This window comes from Lagenorhynchus albirostris, chromosome 3 (genome assembly GCF_949774975.1).
Source record: "Lagenorhynchus albirostris chromosome 3, mLagAlb1.1, whole genome shotgun sequence".
Classification (NCBI taxonomy): Eukaryota; Metazoa; Chordata; class Mammalia; order Artiodactyla; family Delphinidae; genus Lagenorhynchus; species Lagenorhynchus albirostris.
Window position 1 is genome coordinate 60,780,654 of NC_083097.1, and position 20,986 is coordinate 60,801,639.

A 20,986-nucleotide genomic window follows, 5' to 3' on the forward strand; every position below is an offset into this window, starting at 1 on the left:
CAAACTCCAAATACGTATGGAGCTGGAATTGCCTTGAATATTAGCAAGTGAAATGAAAGATAGGGAAATGGTTCCTTAGACCCTTTGGTACCCTGACAAGGAGTTAGTGCGTTAAGAGAAGTTTCTTGTCACGGCGTCACCTTGCTATTCTTGGACCATTTTCAGTTTTCCAAAGAAGAAACTTTCTTAAGGAACCTTTTTTAAAATGTCTTACTGGTCCCAAATAATCCTATCTTCCTGCATAGAAACATTTGCCTATTTAAGTATATAATACTAAAATGTGTCACAAAATATTTGGGTATTTTTAGTGTTAAGAAATAGATACATGTGTATGTATATATATATATGTGCGTGTGTATGTGTGCATGTGTGTGTATAAAATGATTTTCAGGCTAGAATTGGGTCTCTTATGATTAAGCAGGTCTGCTTTTTCTTGGTCTCCACTTACTCTTCTTACATGATTTTGTAGTAGAAATAGCACAATCCTTTGTGCATATATAGAATGATTTAAGACAGGCTTCAGATGTAAAAAGAAGAAATGAATAGGAAGAATTCTTTTAATTCAGGCAATTCCCAGCAGATGTGCCTTCTTCATTGTCATCTATGGCCCAAGATCTCTGGTTTTTGAGCTGGACTGGACCTTAGCTTAGCATGCTTCCTTGGACCCTGGCCTCACCTGTGCCCACCTCCCCCTTAGTCCTCTCAACCAGGAAGAGGTCCAGGTCTCTCTGGCCACACCAGTTCCTTTGGAGGAATGAGAGAGAAGAGGTCAGCAGCAGGAAGGGACCTAAAACACAGAAGCCAATCTCAAAAGAAGCTAAGCAAGCATGAGCTCCAGCCCAGTTATGTTCATAACGTGTTTTCTCTTGCCTAAGCCCCACCGCTTAGAATGCAGCCCAGCAGTGTACCCATGACACCTCCTGGGCGTGGAAGAGGCTGAAGGAAGGTGAGAGGTGTTTAGCATCTCCCTAGAGATGAGAGTGCACCTCTGAAACTCTGTACATTTTTTTTCATTAGGTGCACCTGGTATTTCTGCTGAGATTTCAGTAGGCTCCTAAGTAGGAGATAAGTGTAGCTTCATGTTACCAGGATGTGGTAGGGGGTAGGGTGTCTGAGTGGGAAGTGGTCTGGGCTGGCATTACCCCTGCTGCCCATAGTGAGTTCAGGCATCTCTCCAAAGGAGCTCGTTCAAATACCATTTATCCACAAGGGGAACCTTCATTTCCCAGGAAGACAGCAGCTGGTCTTTTCTTGAGCCTTCTACTCACATAGAGTGAGGTCTCAAGGAATAGGACATGGGGAAGGTACATTTTTAGAGAAAGGTGAAGAAATTTAGTCAAAGAGGATGAAGCAGTATGAGCTGGCTGTCCCTGGGGGAGCAGTAATGCATACACCTTAAAATGGAGAGGGGGGCTTTCCTGGTGGCGCAGTGGTTGAGAGTCCGCCTGCCAATGCAGGGGACACGGGTTCGTGCCCCAGTCTGGGAGGATCCCACATGCCGCGGAGCGGCTGGGCCCATGAGCCATGGCCGCTGAGCCTGCGCGTCCAGAGCCTGTGCTCCACAACGGGAGAGGCCACAACAGTGAGAGGCCCGCGTACCGCCAAAAAAAAAAAAAAAAAAAAAAAAAAAAAGGGAGCGGGGCAGAAATGCCAGTAGCTAGAAAGAAGCAAATACAGGTTGTTTCACAAATTCCTCAGCCTTCTGTTCTTAGAGGTGTTGGTTCCCATCTGAAGGATCTCGAAATAAAGAGAGGTCAGACCAAGGAGATGGATGGAAACAAGCATGCTTATTTGTACTAAGACTCAAGCATGTGGCCCTTTATTAAGAGTTCATCCAACTCATGACCCCTGACCAAAATAATCCAGAATCTGAGCTGCAGCATAGCACATTTTCTGGCATCACGGACCTCAAAATTCTATATCCTTACATATTTTAACCCTGTTAAATTCCTAGGGAATAAACAAATTATAGACAGGCGGTCATGGTACAACAAATATCATTATAGTGACAGTTACTGTGTTGACCATTTCTCAGCCCTAGTTGATGACTCAGTTGTTTAAAGTATTTGAGCACAAATAACAGTACAACTGAAAAATTGAGATGGCTCTTTGTGAAATTTTTAAAAGACCTTAACCTGCACATGTACATCCATCTGCCAGCAGTCCTTCTCAGGGCAACTTTCTGAACTATCTACTATTTTAAAAGAAAAAAAGATCCATCCCAGTTAGCTCCCCAAGTACAAATTGATAACTAGAGAATTGTAGGACTGCCAATTTTCTTGCAGAGTGGAATTTCAATCAGAAAACATGGAAGTTAAGTGGAATTTGCCAGTTTTTGAAGTGGAAAATTGGCAGGTCTGACCTACTGGAGAATTGCCTGGGAGTTAAAATTTTTTTTTTTTTTTTTTTTTAGTAAAAGAAAGAGATTGTCCTAATCCACAAGGGCATCTTTTTTTGTTGTTTTCCATGTGTTTTCAGACTTCTTCTTTACAGGGACATTTGATTTTGTGCCATTTTCACTGTGAAGAAGTCCTGTATTCTGGTAACGGAACAAGGCGTAATCACTGGTTTGACTTGGAGCTTTCTCCTTGCAGGTCGATCCGGGCCACAAATCCCTCGGAGCACACGGTGATTCTTGCAGTGGTTTCACAAGCGTAAGCTCACCTCCCGTTCCCAGCTGGGAATACTACTCTTCCTCCTGAAACATTGGTCTGTTGTAATTCAGCCTCTGAGCTGGCAAAGCAAGGGGGAGGTCTTTGGCCTCACAGCAACAACCTTAGATCTTACTTGGGATTTTCTTTGTTTTGCAAGGTTCTAGAAATATTTGGATTTTTCTCTTTACCCTCTCTAATTTCTGTCAGCACATACACACTTCAAGAAAAAAATGGTTACTCATTATATGCTGGAAATGAGTAGAGAATCTGGGGAGGAGGAGGTCTGGAGAGAACATCGTTCCAGCTTATCTTTTCTCTTTGAAGAAAAGAGATAGGAGAATGCTTATTTTTTTCACTTAAGAAGAAACAGATTATAGCATGAGAGCAGGCGCTAAGGCCACCGCAAGAAAAGGATGGTGCAGTTTATGTTGGGACTGTTACGTGGCTAGAAGCAGGACAGCAGGATGGCCCCACTGTGGTGATTGGCACAGATTCTGCCCTGAAGGAGCTGACAGGCCAGCAACTCAGAGTTTCAGCCTCCCTCAGGCAGGCCCCACCCAGGGGAGATTTGAAATATCCATTCCAAAGCCATATTGGAACAGTGGGAAATCCTGGCTTCCAAGTCTTGCCTTAACCAAAGACTTCTCCTCACCTGCTGCTCCTTGAGTCTCTTGATAGGAGCTGTGTCTCTTCACTTGGACACCTACCACAGGCTCTTGGCCCAGGAAAGTGAAGAAACTGTCCCATTGGTTTCTTACCATCTTGGTGGGGGATGGGATCTCAGCAAGAAAGAGCGAGGGGAACCGAGATGTGAGACTAGCCTTCTTCAGCCCTCTTGCTTATATTTTATCTTCTGGGGATGTGAGCTCTTAACAGGGTCTTAGGGTCTTGACATGGGTACCAGAAGGGTACCAAGACACACAGCATTTCCCCAAGCCTGGCTGATTCCATGGGCCCAAGACAAAACATTTATTTTTTTTCTTATTCATGTGTACTTGTCCTTGACAAGTAATGGCTTGCTGTGTCTTGTTATTATTTTTCACTTTTTTTCCCCTATTTTTTAAGTATTTCATTTATAGAGGAAGTTAATAATAAAATTAATGCTGCTTGTGCCACCCAGCTTATGAAATAGAACATTATTAATACCCTTGGAGCCCTTTTGTGCCCCTACTGATTATTGTTCAGAGAGGGTAGAACCTTGAGTTCCTAAGGAGGAAAGGGGGTAGGGAGGACAGCTTTTCCCTGCTGGGAAAATGCCACAGGTAATGCCACAAATAGGCACTGGGATTTCTCTTCCTGTTCTTTCTGCTTCTCCACCCAGTCCCCATTGTCCCATTTTTCTTCCCTGTTTTCTAAGGTATGTACGCCATGCTACTTGCTCGCTGTCTCGGGGACACCGTTTCTCATAAAGGTGGCAGCAGAGCTGCAGCATGACTTCATGACCAGCTGACCCCCGCCCCGTCCTTGTATTCAAACTGAAGTTCTGAGACCCAGCTGCTGGCTCAGTGTAGGAAACCTCCCCTGAGATGAGTGCCAGTAATCAACTTCTGTCTTCTTCCCTTCTCACTTGGCTTTCCTGATGACACTTCTTCCCCATTGGCCCTGGGGTGCTGCAGCCTCTAATGCCAGTTGTCTTCCTGAGAGTTGGACCCACCTAAGTCTTGGGGTGGGAGTCGTGCTTCCAGAAGGTTTGGGGATCTCAAAGAGGACAGTGGTCTCTGGGATGAGCGTTGCACCTTCCTTGTCCCTTTATGGGACTGCTCCGGTACATTTGCTCCAACTCCCAAGGAGCCCAGAGTTGGAGGGGGCCTGTCGTGTGCACCTTTCACGCACACTGCTGGAGTTCCTTCTACTGTCTGTGTTCTTTCTGCACCTGAAGGCGGACGTGGGAGTCTGGGTTCTTACAAGGCAGGTGCACCCTGCGGGCATGTGCTGGGCAGGAAGGCACCCTCACAGCCGTCTCCCTGCTTGCCTTGCGCTCTCCGAGTTTCAGTGTGAGGAATCCCGGTTTGTATATCTGCTGAGTGACCACATTTTCTGCTTTGCTACAGATCCGGCGACTATGAAGAGGCCTCCGTCCTCCCTCTTCTGCACGCAGGCTTCAACCGGGTATGTAAAAGATGAACTAGCACCGCTCTCAGATACAGGTACCTAACCTTAGCCAAACAGCTAAGCATACTGTTATAGGCATTCAGCCCCAGAACTGTGAGGGAAAGGAAGCAGTTGTTCTCATGGGATGGTGACGAGCACCTGCTGGTCAGGCTTTTTTCCTTTTTCTCTCATAACTTCATATATCTTAGCTACAGATATGTAATGATGTAAAAAACCTGTCTTCTTATATCAGGTCGAAATTCTCTAGTCCCAAAGTAATCTCATTTAAATCAGTCCGGTCAGTTAGCGTGTATGTGTGTGATTACGTATAGTTAGTCCACCAGATCGGCACCCAGGGCTCTGTGTTCATCAAGGGCCCAGCCACAGCTTACACCCCGGGGACAGGCCCATGACAGCAATAGCATCTTGGGAACCCCTCATTGAAGCCATAAATGTCAGCAAAGAAAAATTCTGAGTGACAACTACATGAATAACACTGATGTTCAACTTGGGGATGAAGACTGATTACTCCAAGGAAACTTGACAAACTAAATACCTAGGCTTACCCAGTATCTCAGGGTAAGGGCAGTCTGAAAGTTTGGTTGGAGGTGAGGCCGTGTGCATGCAAAACATGATGGATTTGAAAGAGAGAAGAAAAGGGGTGGAGAAAGATAATCAAAACATGACTGTTTAAAGGAAATGTATTTCATAATATTAAAATATTACAAACCCTTACAGAGAAATTGTGGAGGGCCTCACTTTATATGCTTGAATTTTTTAAATAACAAGCATATATTCTATTAAAAAAATAAAAGATTACCCTTTGGAAAAAATAAGGTAGAGGTCACAGTTGACTTGGGCAACTTTTGCGGGTAATTTAAACTCAAGCAAGTGACTTGTGGCATCTTGTGAACTCCTGGTTTAAACCAAAAACGTCAGCAAAGAAAAGTTCTTTGACCCTGATACTCAACTAGAAGATTGAGATTGATTAAGGAGACTTACCAACAACCTAAATAACTAGGTTTACCTGGTATCTCAAGGTCTTTTGATAGGAGTAATCTGAATCTCAAATAGATGGTGTGATGCGTCCTTTTCCTTCAAAAATAGGAGACTGCCAGTGCCTTGTAAGTTATGAAAATTCCTTTGGGTGCTTTAAGCAATGGTGGTTGGCTACTCTGGATTCAAAAAGATCCCTTGTTTATTGTCAATCACAGAGAAGCAGAAATTGCCCACGGGATGCAGTTGTTTTGTGCTTTGGTGTGCTTCCGTGGAGAAGCAGCAGTGCTGTATAAAACGTTGAAGGCAGTGCTGCGGTTCACAAGTGTGATAGAAATGAATGTTTCCGGTCAGCAGTATCACTCACTCCCTTCACTCTTCCCTCCTGTCCGTCATCGCATCTCTCAGAGGCTGGCACTCGGTTCCAGACGCCGTTCTGGCGTGCTTGCCACAGCTTAATGAGACAACGCTTCCGAGTTTCGGAATAGAGAGTTGCAAAAGGAAAGTCATCCAAGAAGTCGTGTGGCTGGGACGTCTTTTCTTTACTTACTCATTTTCTGAGGAATGACTTAAAATTACTCAGTTTTCATAAATCTTCCATGTAACGTTGACCACCCATGCACCTCAGCCCAAGGCTGTCCTTCACATCTGAGGCAGGGCCTCTCAGAATGTGAGCATGGAGGTTCTCCACATGACCTGTGGAGGGGCTGGGGCAGGCAAGACACGCCGTGGGTTATGGCCATGAGCCCCCGTTGCCATAGGTGCTGTTGAGTGCCCTTTTGGAATTCAGCTTTTAGTTCACCAGTCCTGCCTCTGACCAACTGGTGTGGAGATTGGTGTCATTAGGAGTGATAGCGTCTTGTCTGGGGGGCTAAGATTGCACGTCTACTCACAGAAAAGCTTAGGAGAGACATCTGCCCTGTTTGGGTGCAAATGCTATTAAGTGAATTTAGGAGGGAAAATACCATTGTTCCTTTTTATTCTTTTTTGTAACCTGTCTGTGCTGCTCTGGAAGGTTTCGTTTCTGTCTTGATATGATGCTGCTTTTTGCAGGCAGCCATGGTGAGTAAAGCCCTTTGTGGAAGCATGAAAAACAATACCTGTCAGGGGCCACCTCATAGTCTTTAGTGCTGGGTCTGATCAAGGCCATTTGCCAGCCAGGTCAGGTTGCCCCCAAGGAGTTGGGGCTCTTTCCGAGAGAAGCTGCCGCACCTAACAGGCTTTCCCTACTGAGTTACAGTGGCACAGAATCAGCTGAGGCTGCTCTCCAGGTGGCTGGTCTCCTGTTTTTGGGCAAAATCTTGTCTCTGGCAACTTTCTACCCAAACACCCTTCCAAATATGCCAGCTATTCTTCTTGCCTTCTGTGAAGTTGTTTCCCATCTCTGAGTTGTTGTGATTGTATTAAATCATCTGCTGAAACTCGGCTCTGTGTTACTAGCTAATTGACCAGTGCCTCAGTTGATGGGTCCCTGAGTGGGGATCCAGGAACACATTGTACCATCAAATATCCCAGAGCAGCTCCTCTTGAAGCCGCTATAGCTGTGCGTGAGTGGCCGACTGCATGGTGCTCAGCCCACTCTGAGTTTTTAGAAAGAGCATCTTAGCAAAGGGCGATTGCAACTTGTTTTTGTGTGAGCCTTTGTGTACCCCTTTGCTATTTGGAATGATGTTTACAAGTTCATTCAGCAAGTCTTCATGGAGCACTTACTCTGTGCAAGGTGGTGTGCTAGGCGTGTCGGGGATATGGCAGTCAGACACAGTTCCTCCCTGAAGAGACGTTGTGTGGGGGAAGAAGTGGAGAACCAAGGTTTATTATTTGTCGGGCTCCATTCTAGGGGACTGACTTGATCCTCATCTACAGATGAGAGGTTTGGTATTTTCTCCATTTCTGCAGAGGAGGAAACAGGCTCAAAATGACTACCTTGCAGAGCTCATACTCATATGAAGTCAAGATGCAAATACTTGGTGTTTAACTCCCAACTTCATGCCGGGTCCACCAAAGTCACGTTTCCCAAAGTGTTCCATGGAACACTAGTGTCCCAAAGCTTTTAATAGGTGTCCATGACAAAAGGCTTCTGTGGTCGAGTAAGTGTGGAAAATCAGTGAAGACTCTGATTCTCCTCCTCTTGCCTCTGAGAAGGTACAGTGCATGATAGCAGCATCGCACCCAAGCATATGGAGAAATCCTATACTAAAGACACCTGCCTACGTTTCTGGAAGCGGGGCCCAGGAAGCTGCATTTTAAACCAAACACCCAGGTTATTCTTAGCATGTTGAAGTTTGAAGACCACTGTTCTTGGTTCACTCAATTTATTTCAGATTTCGGGGTTAATGATAGTCTAAAAACTTCCCAAAATATTTTCCCACTGCCCTTAGTCTACAAAACACTTACTGAGTGCCACTTATGTGCAAACAAAGTGCTCCAATGTTTAGAAACCATCACCTAACAGAAGGCTGATCTTCACCACACTGGAAGTTCTTAGGAGACCTAAAGAAAAATAAGAATTATAAAAAATTACGGTAGGACCTTCAAGATGGCAGAGGAGTAAGACGTGGAGATCACCTTCCTCCCCACAAATACATCAAAAATACATCTACAGGGCTTCCCTGGTGGCGCAGTGGTTGAGAGTCCGCCTGCCGATGCAGGGGACACGGGTTCGTGCCCCGATCCAGGAAGATCCCACATGCCGCGGAGCGGGTGGGCCCGTGAGCCATGGCTGCTGAGCCTGCGTGTCCTCTACAACGGGAGAGGCCACAACAGTGAGAGGCCCACGTACGCAAAAAACAAACAAACAAACAAAATACATCTACATGTGGAACAGCTCCTACAGAACACCTACGGAACACTGGCAGAAGACCTCAGACTTCCCAAAAGGGTCTTGGTGCTCCGGCTGGCTGTCAGGCCTCTGAGGTGGGAGAGCCGAGTTCAGGACATTGGACCACGAGAGACCTCCCAGCACCATGTAATAGCAGTCGACGAGAGCTGTTCCAGAGATCTCCATCTCAATGCTAAGACCCAGCTCCATCCAACAACCAGCAAACTCCAGTGCTGAACACCCCATGCCGAACAACTAGCAAGACAGGAACACAACCCCACCCACTAGCAGAGATGCTGCCTAAAATCATAATATGTTCACAGACACCCCAAAACACATCACCAGACATGGTCCTGCCTACCAGAAAGACAAGATCCAGCCTCATTCACCAGAACACAGGTACCAGTACCTTCCACCAGGAAGCCTACACGAGCCACTGAACCAACCTTACCCACTGGGGACAGACACCAAAAAAGATGGGAACTACGAACCTGCAGCCTGTGAAAAGGAGACCCCAAACACAGTAAGCTAAGCAAAATGAGAAGACAGAGAAATATGCAGCAGATGAAGGAGCAAGATAAAAACCCACCAGACCAAACAAATGGAGAGGAAATAGGCAGTCTACCTGAGAAAGAATTCAGAGCAATGATTGTAAAGATGATCCAAAATCTTGGAAATAGAATGGAGAAAATACAAGAAACATTTAACAAGACCTTGAAGAACTAAACGACAAACAAACAATGATGAACAACACAATAAATTAAATTAAAAATTCTCTAGAAGGAATCAATAGCAGAATAACCAAGGCAGAAGAACAGATAAGTGACCTGGAAGATAAAATAATGGAAACAACTACTGCAGAGCAGAATAAAGAAAAAAGAATGAAAAGAATTGAGGACAGTCTCAGAGACCACTGGGAAAACATTAAACGCACCAACATTCGAATTATAGGGGTCCCAGAAGACGAAGAGAAAAAGAAAGGGACTGAGAAAATATTTGAATAGATTATAGTTGAAAACTTGCCTAATATTGGTAAGGAAACAGTCAATCAAGTCCAGGAAGCTCAGAGAGTCCCATACAGGATAAATCCAAGGAGAAACATGCCAAGACACATATTAATCAAACTATCAAAATAAAATACAAAGAAAAAATATTTAAAGCAGCAAGGGAAAAGCAACAATTAACATACATGGAATCCCCATAAGGTTAACAGCTGATCTTCAGCAGAAACTCTGCAAGCCAGAATGGAGTGGCAGGACATATTTAAAGTGATGAAAGGGAAAAACCTACAACCACGATTACTCTACCCAGCAAGGATCTCATTCAGATTTCACGGAGAAATTAAAAGGTTTACAGACAAGCAAAAGCTTAAGAATTCAGCACCACCAAACCAGCTTTACAACAAATGCTAAAGGAACTTCTCTAGGCAGGAAACACAGGAGAAGGAAAAGACCTACAATAACAAACCCCAAACAATTAAGAAAAAGGTAATACGAACATACATATCGATAACTACCTTACATGTAAATGGATTAAATGCTCCAACCAAAAGACACACACTGGCTGAATGAATACAAAAACAAGTCGGGTATATATGCTGTTTACAAGAGACTCACTTCAGACTGAGGGACACATACAGACTGAAAGTGAGGGGATGGAAAAAGATAGTCCATGCAAATGGAAATCAAAAGAAAGCTGGAGTAGCAATTCTCATATCAGACAAAATAGACTTTAAAATAAAGACTATTACAAGAGACAAAGAAGGATACTACATAATGATTAAGGGATCAATCCAAGAAGAAAATATAACAATTGTAAATATTTATGCACCCAACATAGGAGAGCCTCAATACATAAGGCAAATGCTAACAGCCAAAGGGGAAATCGCCAGTAACACAATAATAGTAGGGGACTTTAACACCCCACTCTCACCAATGGACAGATCATCCAAAATGAAAGTAAATAAGGAAACACAAGCTTTAAATGACACATTAAACAAGATGGAATTAATTGATATTTATAGGACATTCCATCCAAAAACAACAGAATACACTTTCAAGTGCTCATGAAACATTCTCCAGGATAGATCATATCTTGGGTCACAAATCAAGCCTTGGTAAATTTAAGAAAATTGAAATCGTATCAAGTATCTTTTCCGACCACAATGCTGTGAGACTAGGTATCAATTACAGGAAAAAATCTGTAAAAAATACAAACACTCGGAGGTGGAACAGTACACTACTAAATACCCAAGAGATCACTGAAGAAATCAAATAGGAAATCATAAATACCTAGAAAGAAATGAAAACACGACAACCCAACACCTACGAGATGCAGCAAAAGCAGTCCTAAGAGGGAAGTTTATAGCAATACAATCCTACCCTAAGAAACAAGAAACATCTCAAATAAACAATCTCACCTTACACCTAAAGCAATTGGAGAAAGAAGAACAAAAAAAAACCCCAAAGTTAGCAGAAGGAAAGAAATCATAAAGATGAGCTCAGAAATAAATGAAAAAGAAATGAAGGAAACAATAGCAAAGATCAATAAAAGTAAAAGCTGTTTCTTTGAGAAGATAAACAAAATTGATAAACCATTAACCAGACTCATCAAGAAAAAAGAAGAAAAATCAATAGAATTAGAAATGAAAAAGGAGAAGTAACAACTGACACTGCAGAAATACAAAGGACCACAAGAGATTACTACAAGCAACTATATGCCAATAAAATGGACAACCTGGAAGCAATGGACAAATTCTTAGCACAACCTTCTGAGACTGAACCAGGAAGAAATTGAAAATATAAACAGACCAATCACAGGCACTGAAATTAAAAATCACAAGCACTGTGATTAAAAATCTTCCAATGAACCAAAAGCCCAGGACCAGATGGCTTCACAGGCAAATTCTATCAAACACTTAGAGGAGAGCTAACACCAAAACTTCTCAAAGTCTTCCAAAATATAGCAGAGGGAGGAACACTCCCAAACTCATTCCATGAGGCCGCCATCATCCTGATACCCAAACCAGACAAAGGTGTTCACAAAAAAAGAAAACTACAGGCCAATATCACTGATGAACACAGATGCAAAAATCCTCAACAAAATACTAGCAAACAGAATCCAACAGCACATTAGAAGGATCATACACCATGATCAAGTGGGGTTTATCCCAGGAATGCAAGGATTCTTCAATATATGCAAATCAATCAATGTGATAAACAATATTAACAAACTGAAGGAGAAAAGCCATATGATCATCTCAATAGATGCAGAAAAAGCTGTTGAGAAAATTCAACACAGTTTTGGAAGTTTTAGCCACAGCAATCAGAGAAGAAAAAGAAAAGGAATCCAAATAAAAAAAGAAGACGTAGGGCTTCCCTGGTGGCGCAGTGGTTGAGAGTCCGCCTGCTGATGCAGGGGACACGGGTTCGTGTCCTGGTCTGGGAAGACCCCACATGCCGCTGAGCGGCTGAGCCCGTGAGCCATGGCCGCTGAGCCTGCGCGTCCAGAGCCTGTGCTCCGCAATGGGAGAGGCCACAACAGTGATAGGCCCGTGTCCTGCAAAAAAGAAAAAAAAAAAAAGTCATGTACCACAGTGTTCATTGCATCTCTATTTACAACAGCCAGGTCATGGAATCAACCTAAGTGTCCATCGGCAGACGAATGGATGAAGAAGATGTAGCACATATATGCAATGGAATACTACTCAGCCATAAAAAGAAACGAAATTGAGTCATTTGTAGTGAGGTGGATGGACCTAGAGTCTGTCATACAGAGTGAAGTAAGTCAGAAAGAGAAAAACAAATACCGTGTGCTAACACATATATATGGAATCTAAAAAAGAAAATGGTTCTGACGAACCTAGGGGCCGGACAGGAATAAAGACGCAGATGTAGGGAATGGACTCGAGGACACGGGGAGGGGGAAGGATAAGCTGGGATGAAGTGAAGGAGTGGCATTGACATACATACACTACCAAATGTAAAATAGCTAGTGGGAAGCAGCCGCATAGCATAGGGAGATCAGCTCAGTGCTTTGTGACCACCTAGAGTGGTGGGATAGGGAGGGTGGGAGGGAGACGCTACAGGGAGGGGTTACGGGGATATATGTATATGTATAGCTGATTCACTTTTTTATACAGCAGAAACTAACACAACATTGTAAAACAATTATAGTCCAATAAAGATGTTAAATAAACAAATAAAATAAAAAGGAAAAACGTTACTACGTAAATATGAAAGTGAAAATATAGAATGATTTTATATATATATATAAATATATACATATAAAATATACACCTACACACATAGACACAGAGGCATAATAAAAGCCTAAGGCAAATAAATTAGACTTAGTCAACAAAAGTTTACTTCTGAGGTTTTCGTTTTAAAACAAAGGAAACTGTTTATCCCAACCTTTTCAAAGACTTATTTTATCACAGATCCTTTTTTGTACTTCATGAAGCATCAGCTAACACCACTCAGAGCTCAGTTACAGACTGACACATCATCTCCACCCGTCCAGAAGCTGAACCAGAACCTCACCATGTTTAACTTTGCTTTGTAAATAGAAAGTATTTCCCTCTGTGTGTGTTCATGGTTCCCCCTCTGTCCTTAGCCCTTCCCAGCTTCCTCCTGGGCTGGTGGGGACCAGAGGCACAGGGAAAGTCAGGGAGCTTCTCAGATATTCCACAGGGAGAAGCCATCCATGCTAGATGTGTGGAAGAAAGTGTGTGTGTGTGTATGTGAGAGAGACAGACAGACAGACAGACAGACATGAGAAGAGGCAGGATGCGTTAGGCACTCAGAAGATGAGGAAGGAAGCAAAGACTGCCTCTCCCCACCAGAAGACATCACTCGTAGCGTGGTATGCCGTGAACACATCTAGGCTCAGGTTTTAGAAGACTTTCCTTAGTGCAACAGAAGCACAGGTGTTTCAGTAATTAGCAAGGCTGGGGGAGGTGTTCTATCCCTTGTGTGTTTATTTTCCTGTGAGTGTTAATAATGTTTTTCCCACCTTTGTTATAAATAACTGCAATGTTTCTCCTGTCTTGTTTGTTATACATTTAAACAAGCATTTCAAACACTTGACAACTGTTTTATTTAATCTCATCTTACCTACTAGTTGTCTTATATAACAGAGTTACCTGAGGTTGGAGAAACTGTTAAGCTTCTTTGACTATTTAAGAAGTAATTGTATATGTCTTATGTATTACCTTTGCTTTTTTTCCAGAGATTTATGGAGAATAGCAGCATAATTGCTTGCTATAATGAACTGATTCAAATAGAACATGGGGAAGTTCGCTCACAGTTCAAGTTAAGGTATGTAGCAAAATAGGATGAATACAAGGTTAACCATTCTGTAGCAAAGCTTGTCTGTCCTCAGGCTGAGGTTCACTGGTTCTTAGCGGAATCCCAGGGATTCTGAAGCTGTTGAACAAGTAACCGTAGCTGGTAAATGGCAGAGTCTAAACTGGGAGCCCATTGGTATAATGAAATAAGTTGGAGGCGTTTCTTCTTTTGACAGTATTTTCCACTATTTACAGCAGTTTTAAAATTATACACTAGGAAAAGTACTGTTTGACTTCTGTACAATTAGATCGAGATTAAGAATAGCCTTTGAGGATGACTTTGTACTTGCAACATTTATACATTCCTACTTGGATTGTTATAGATAGGGGCAAACCCGTGGGACTATTTATTATGCTAACTATGGTAATTGCTACGTATCCATGATAGCAATTTCATGAGGCCTGCTTGTGGCCTCAATATGCATGGAGTATCTTCAAGAAACTGATTTTAAGTCTCTTTACGCATGCCTAGTGCTTTAAGAACTTCTCTCTGGTGCTTACTTCTGAGATGAACAGATTCTCTCAGCGTCTCGGTGCTAGGATGCTCCGCTTCTGGGACATCTTGGAGTATCAGAGTTGTAGCCCATGCCTGGTTTTGCTCAGGCTCTACTCCAGCACACTCTTAGGACCCTGATTTCTTCAACCTGCCCCGCTTCAGCAGAGAGAGCAGGGGAAAGAAGAGGCTCTTCATAGCCCGCGGCCTCTGGGAGACCAGTCCCAAGTGGCTCCAGGCTATGGGATGCCAGAAGGGCTCTGGCTTCTCTCTCTGGCCCACTGAGGGGTCACAAGGCTTTCAGGCTCGGTGAAAAATAAGGATAGCATCTCATTGAAATGGTTATACTTCTTACCTTGATTACTGAATTTGCATTCAAAGGGAACAGAACCCTTTCTAAACTTAACTTTTCAGAGCCCTCCTCTGTCCCTTGGAAGAAAAATGGATTGGCATGAACCCCCAGAGGCAGGTCCTTCTGGGGTTCACCCTGCTCAGGGAAGTCAACTGTTTGGTGGATAGAGAGCTCTAAGAAATTAAGTGTGGGGATAAACAGTCCCTTTTGAGGTGGGAAAGTATTAAAAAAAGAATCTCAAACCAGTGGAAATTCGTTGGTAAGGAAGATTGCCAAAGATTTTTGAGTGTCAGTTAAATCCCTTGGTTTCTTTGTATCCATTATATTTATTACCTGCAGAGAACTTCAAAGAATTTCGTAAGAAAACCGCATTGCCTTTACTATAGCAATTTATGAGTTTTAATTGTACATTAATTGTTTTTATTCCTGGGGCTCTCTTCTGTTTTTATTTAGGGTAAAAAGACTTTGTACTTTTATTTTAGATGTTTTCACAGTAAATAGGATTAGGAAAAGAGAGATTTCATTTTGGTTTAATTCTTCAACCGTGCGTTTTCTACAACAAAAATGAACAGCAGACGCCTTATTGCTTTGATAGGTAATTCCCTCATTTTATTTACTTATTTATTTTAGTATCTCATTTTTTATAAAAATATGGAACGCTTCACGAATTTGCTTGTCATCCTGGCGCAGGGGCCATGCTAATCTCCTCTGTATCGTCCCAGTTTTAGTACCTGTGCTGCCGAAGCAAGCACTCCTCCTTTTATTTTAAATGACTGCTTGAGTTTTCTTAGGCAGCATTCAATGTGATGGCACATGTAAGAGGTCCGAAGGCGCCTTGCCCATGGGGGGCGTGGCAAAGGCAGGTCTGGCCGTTTGAAATAAACATCCCCAGGCAGCACCAGGGCTAAATGAAAGGGCTTCAAGTTACCTTGCTGATGAAATCTGCTTAGAGCCAGGGCACTGAAAACTTTTCAAGGACACGTTAGGTTCAGAACTCGGCAAGGTTCTAACTACACAACACTCTGTGAGTGCCATAACTTCTCACCCCTCCGTGATGAGCTGTTTGGGAGCGTTGGGCTCGTTGAAAAGGCTCAGGTTCTTAATACAAATCAACGTAGAGCTGATGAATGGACCTCGCCCAGGCAGCAGCGGTCCCAGGAAGGTGGGTTTGCCCAGAAGCCCAGTCCCCTCACCTTCCGCATCAGCTTCAGCTTGGCTGGTTGGGACCTCCCCAAGCAACGAGCACAAGAGCAACCCCTGCAGAGGGGGAGGGAAGGCAAGAGTTCTCCATAGGAGAAGACAGAGGAGGATTACATGGTCAGTTTCTTTTGATGCCTTTTGGCTGGTTGACCTCAACTGTCTCCAGCTTCTTTTCTGTCTTTTGGAGGAGTATGGTGTGTGTGTGTGGTTTGACTCTCCCTGGGTGTATGATATCTGGGCCCAGCGGATGGGGGTGGACAGTGACCCTCCGTGGCCTTCCCAGCTCCTTAGGGCATTCAAGGATGTCTAAAGCATCTACCTGCACCCCAGAGGTTGGCAGGCAACGTTGTCACTTGCTGCAGACGGGGAAAATGAGGCTCTTTGTTATACAATGCCAGAATAATTATAGTCTAATTATATCATACTTTTCCCTGCAATTCCACCCCCAGCTGCAGCTAAATATGTGACATTACTAGCATTCTGCAAGGACAGTCTGTACTGCAAGGATGATGTTGAATGTTGAAGGCAGACGCTTCTGTCCAGTCTTCATGTATGGTAACCATATTAACTTAACCAAGAAAAAAAAGATCATGTGATCAAACATAACATACCTGATTTAAAAATTCCATTATATAGGAATAACTTTTAAAGACAGAACAAAATCACATTTCTGTGTGCATGTGATGAATTACTTTATTGAACAGAACTCATGAAAGGGGGAATGTCTAGGGAAGTATGGGCTAACTGATGACCATTTATTGTTTATGTTCTTATGCTTCTTTATCATGAAAAGAACTATGTTAACCAAAATACAGATAGGATTTGGCTATTTATTGAGAGTTTAAGCTGATGAGTTTACACTAATCAAGTATGAGCTATTATTTCATCATTAGGCAGTCTGATATCTGTTACCTAGGGGTTACACCCAAATCATCATGTTTATTTTACTCCAAATCTTAAGACAGTAGCAGTGCTTCATTTTAGAATCAGTTTCTGATGGGCAAACCTTAGTATTCCGTGGAACACTACATCTCTCATTATTAACTGATATTTATAGAGCACTTTATCCTCACGTGGGCTCTGCGTGACAGCCCCGTTGTGTTACGGGAGTAGAAACTGATCTGTGATGGATTAAAGTAACCGGCCCCTGCTGCGTCACTGCCCAGGAGCAGTGCTGGTGGATAGCAAGTCCACAGCCCCCTCCCTGCTGCTCCCGAACCCCTGCTGGGATGTGGCTTTGTGTTCAGAGTCTTCTCCCTGCACGCTACCACCTTGCCCAGTCCTACCCTTGTGTGTGTGTGTCTGTCTGCGGTGGGGTGTTTGTGTTTTGTTTGAGTAGATTCCGGGGTGCCTTTGTTAGGGACACAGGAGGTCATGTAACCCAACCGCCCCAGACAACTGACAGAGGAACGCTGAGAGCCGGGAAGACTCTGGGCACGATCACAGCTACTCAACATGTGGGTGGCAGCGCTGGAGTAGAATCCAGGCACCCTGCTTTAAGTCGGATGCACCCTGCACCCCATCAGAGCACTATGTTCTTTGTAGACTTTCTACCTGGGTCCCTGTAATATTTACTTTTTCCCTGCAGACCTTCACGGACTTTTAAGAAGATGAAGGGGAAATGGTTACATCACTAGCGCTACATGGGCTCTGGTTCCCTTGTGCTTTTTCCAATTTTCCAGCTTCTCAAACTGAAGGCTACTAAAATACAGTTGAGGTGCAGAGTTACGTGGTTTCCCAAGAACAGAAAATTAATAAAGCTAAGGTTCTTCTGCATGAAGAATATTAATAATTAATACAAGCAATTGAATTCCCAAACTTCAGGAACATGATTCAAATTGATTACCTCATTTTGCTGCAGGTTTATTTAAATAGAACCATCAACCAAATTGGCTTAAAGCCTAGATCTACACATGGCAGTCCAGTAGCGTTTGTCACCGAGGCAATAATCTACTTGTCCTGCCAATATACTTTCACTGTCAATAAGGATCTGCTTTGTCCCATTGGGCATTATACTCTCACAGGATAGTGTATAGCTTTGCAGTGAACATCTAATAGCTACATTTTGGCAGTTGGAGCTAACATCTTGTATGAGGCAGCCTGTTGAATTGACAAGAACAGTCATACTCTGAAGCAGCTGTTTACGTACTTAATTGAGCCACATAGGTACTTTAAGAAAATACCTGGGCAAGAGGGGAATTTATCATTTGATCAAACGTTTTAACACTTAATTATCCAGCTCCCAAAGCTAAGGAACTAGCCCACACAGATGGTGCTTTTCCACATCAGACTTCTGGAGGACAGGGAACGCTTTCCCGTTGTGCCGAGTTGGGTTCTGGACCCAAGTGCCTGGAGCAGACTTGGGATAAGACTAGCTCTTCCTTGCCTCTTCATGAGAGGTGATGCAGTAGTGACTTTGGTAACAATTTTAAAGTCCTCTTTGAATTCTTTTTCACATTTTAAATGATCATGTTTACAAATGCAGCAATGCTAATAGGATGGTATACAGTTCACATTAGGTAGACTGGAGCAATTTATTTTATTTTATTTTATTTACTTTTTTAATTGAAGTATAGTTTCTGTACAATATTATAGGTTACAATATAGTGATTTACAATTTTTAAAGGTTATGCTCCATTTATAGTTATTATAAAATATTGTTATACAATATATCCTTATAGCTTATTTTATACCTAATAGTTTGTACCTCTTAATCCCTTACCCCTTATTGCCCCTCCCTCCTTCCCTCTCCCCCCCTGGTAACCACCAGTTTGTACTCTATATCTGTGAGTCTGCTTTTTGGTTATATTCACTAGTTTGGGGTTTTTTTGTTTTTTTTTTTAGATTCCACATGTAAATGATATCATACAGTATTTGTCTTTCTCTGTCTACTTATTTCACTTAGCATAATACCCTCCAAGTCCATCCATGTTGCTGCAAACGGCAAAATTTTGTTCTTTTTTATGGCTGAGTAGTATTCCATTGTATATATATATATATCACACCTTTATCCATTCATCTGTCGATGGACACCTGGTTTGCTTCCATATCTTGGCTATTGTGACCAATGCTGCTATGAATATTGGGGTATATGTATGTTTTTGAATTAGTGTGTTTGTTTTTTTCGGATGTATACCCAGGAGTGAAATTGCTGGGTCATATGGTAGTTCTATTTTTAGTTTTTTGAGACCCCTAGACTGGAGCCATTTAAATAAGAAAACATCCCACACCCATCAGAAATATCAGTGGGGTTAGGGTTATGTTCTCCTCCACTCACCTGCATCATGATTACTTACTTTACTTACCCTCCCACACCTGTGTCTTCATCTCTGCAGCGACAGGAGCACTACCCGTCAATGGGCTAAAATCCTTCCCTTTCTGTGCAGGCTGCCTTGCTATTATTGAAAGCAGTTCTTGGTTTGATATTTCAGATACACTCATGAGAAAAGATAGGTTATAATTTACTTTTCTTCTCACCAACAGCCTTTGAAAGCTTTAGAGAACAAAAAATATTATTCTGAGATCTTACAAATAACAAGTACTATGTCTTGAATTCTTATATCATCCCAAGTATTTTGAGACACGCCTCACATAAACTGTTTTGATTCTTACAGCAACCTGTAAGATGTGTTATCTTCATTTTATAGATGAGGAAACTGAGGGCCAGCAGAGAGAAAACATTGCCCAAGGTCCCATAACTGGCCAAATACCGAACCAAGTTTCACCCAGTTTCTTCTGCCCTCTCCCTTGTAAACAGTTCAAAATAGAATGGCAAAGTTAGATGCCTTATGAGAGGGAAAAATGAATAACATTATAAGAGTTCGTTTTACAAGAAGGAACATCAATCCAGTAGATTAACATTTTTTCGGTAATGTATAAGAAAGCCTTCACTGGGATTCTTTAAACAGCCAGTACAAATAACAAAGCTCTAGTAAGTAGCCACATACTTGCTGGGTTAGATAGTAAATAACTTACTGTATTTGGAGTTGCTCTAAATTTGGAAGGTAGTTAAAATGTTGCCCAAGAAATTGAGAAATGATTTCAAGTATTCCAGATATACAAGGAAGGTCATCAAGAATAGTGCCCACCAGGAGAGCTGTAAAATGAACCAGGCAAGGGGAATTCAGCCGTATTTGCCTTTCATCAGGCTGGTGGGTGTAGCAAGTACCGTAAAGGCTTGCTTATCTAGGTCGTAAAAGTAAGAAAAGAAAAAAATATTTCTGTGTCTGTTGCAAAAGGCCAGAATACCTCAGATCTAATTTGGGCTTAATTAGATTTTTCTAATTGATGGGGATGGGACTTCTCCATGACTGCGGCCGTGAATGGAACAGAAGAATGTCATTGACATAGAACATAGGGGCCTATGAGACCATCTGCTGCACCTTTGTTCTCTTGTGTCAGTGTGAAGGTTTCATCCAGCACATACGGAGCTCATTCCACAATCCATGATGATTTTGCCAGATTACATTCTTCTCTCTGTATGATATGCATAGAAATGCATGCTATTGTTTATTCATTTAGTTTGAAAGGCTAGGTTTCTTTTTTTTTTCCCCAAAACATATCGGAAGGTACTTGGTTTTAATGAACCTGAGGAACTGTTTACTTTGATAAATGAACAGATGAAATGCTTATGGTTTTCCAGCAGAACTAACATCAATCTTTTGCAACTTTCAGGGCCTGTAATTCAGTGTTTACAGCATTAGACCACTGTCATGAAGCCATAGAAATCACAAGCGATGACCACGTGATTCAGGTATGGGGAAACTTTGTATCTTTAGGTGTCAAAATAAAGCCTTTCTAGTTTGCGCTATCCTTTTTCAAGCACTTTGCTGTAATTCTCACATTTCAGCACATTTTCTTTGGAGAAAGGAACATCAGAGTATGCAAGGAAAACTGATATTCTTAAGCTAAGAATTAGATACTCAAGAAGAATAAAAATTAGTTGAGATTGGAGCCTGCGGTTTCTTTCACAGAGATGAGGTAAATTCTTTAGACTATGCAGGAAGGCACTGTTTATACAGAAGTATGTCAG

At 42.5% G+C, this 20,986-nt stretch overlaps 1 protein-coding gene and 1 non-coding gene across 4 annotated transcripts in view; one reads left to right on the top strand and one right to left on the bottom strand.

Moving 5' to 3' along the window:
• PDE8B (phosphodiesterase 8B) overlaps positions 1-20,986 on the top strand; it is a 254,440-nt gene that overhangs the window by 119,894 nt on the left and 113,560 nt on the right. For all 3 annotated transcript variants that reach the window (XM_060143155.1, XM_060143157.1, XM_060143156.1), the window contains exons 4-7: positions 2,595-2,654; positions 4,706-4,763; positions 13,792-13,880; positions 20,629-20,707. In XM_060143155.1, coding sequence (XP_059999138.1) covers positions 2,595-2,654; positions 4,706-4,763; positions 13,792-13,880; positions 20,629-20,707 — 286 coding nt within the window. The remainder of the gene's footprint in view (positions 1-2,594; positions 2,655-4,705; positions 4,764-13,791; positions 13,881-20,628; positions 20,708-20,986) is intronic.
• On the bottom strand, positions 15,400-15,506 carry LOC132518876 (U6 spliceosomal RNA). Its single transcript, XR_009540001.1, has one exon. It is a non-coding gene; the product is annotated as a U6 spliceosomal RNA (small nuclear RNA).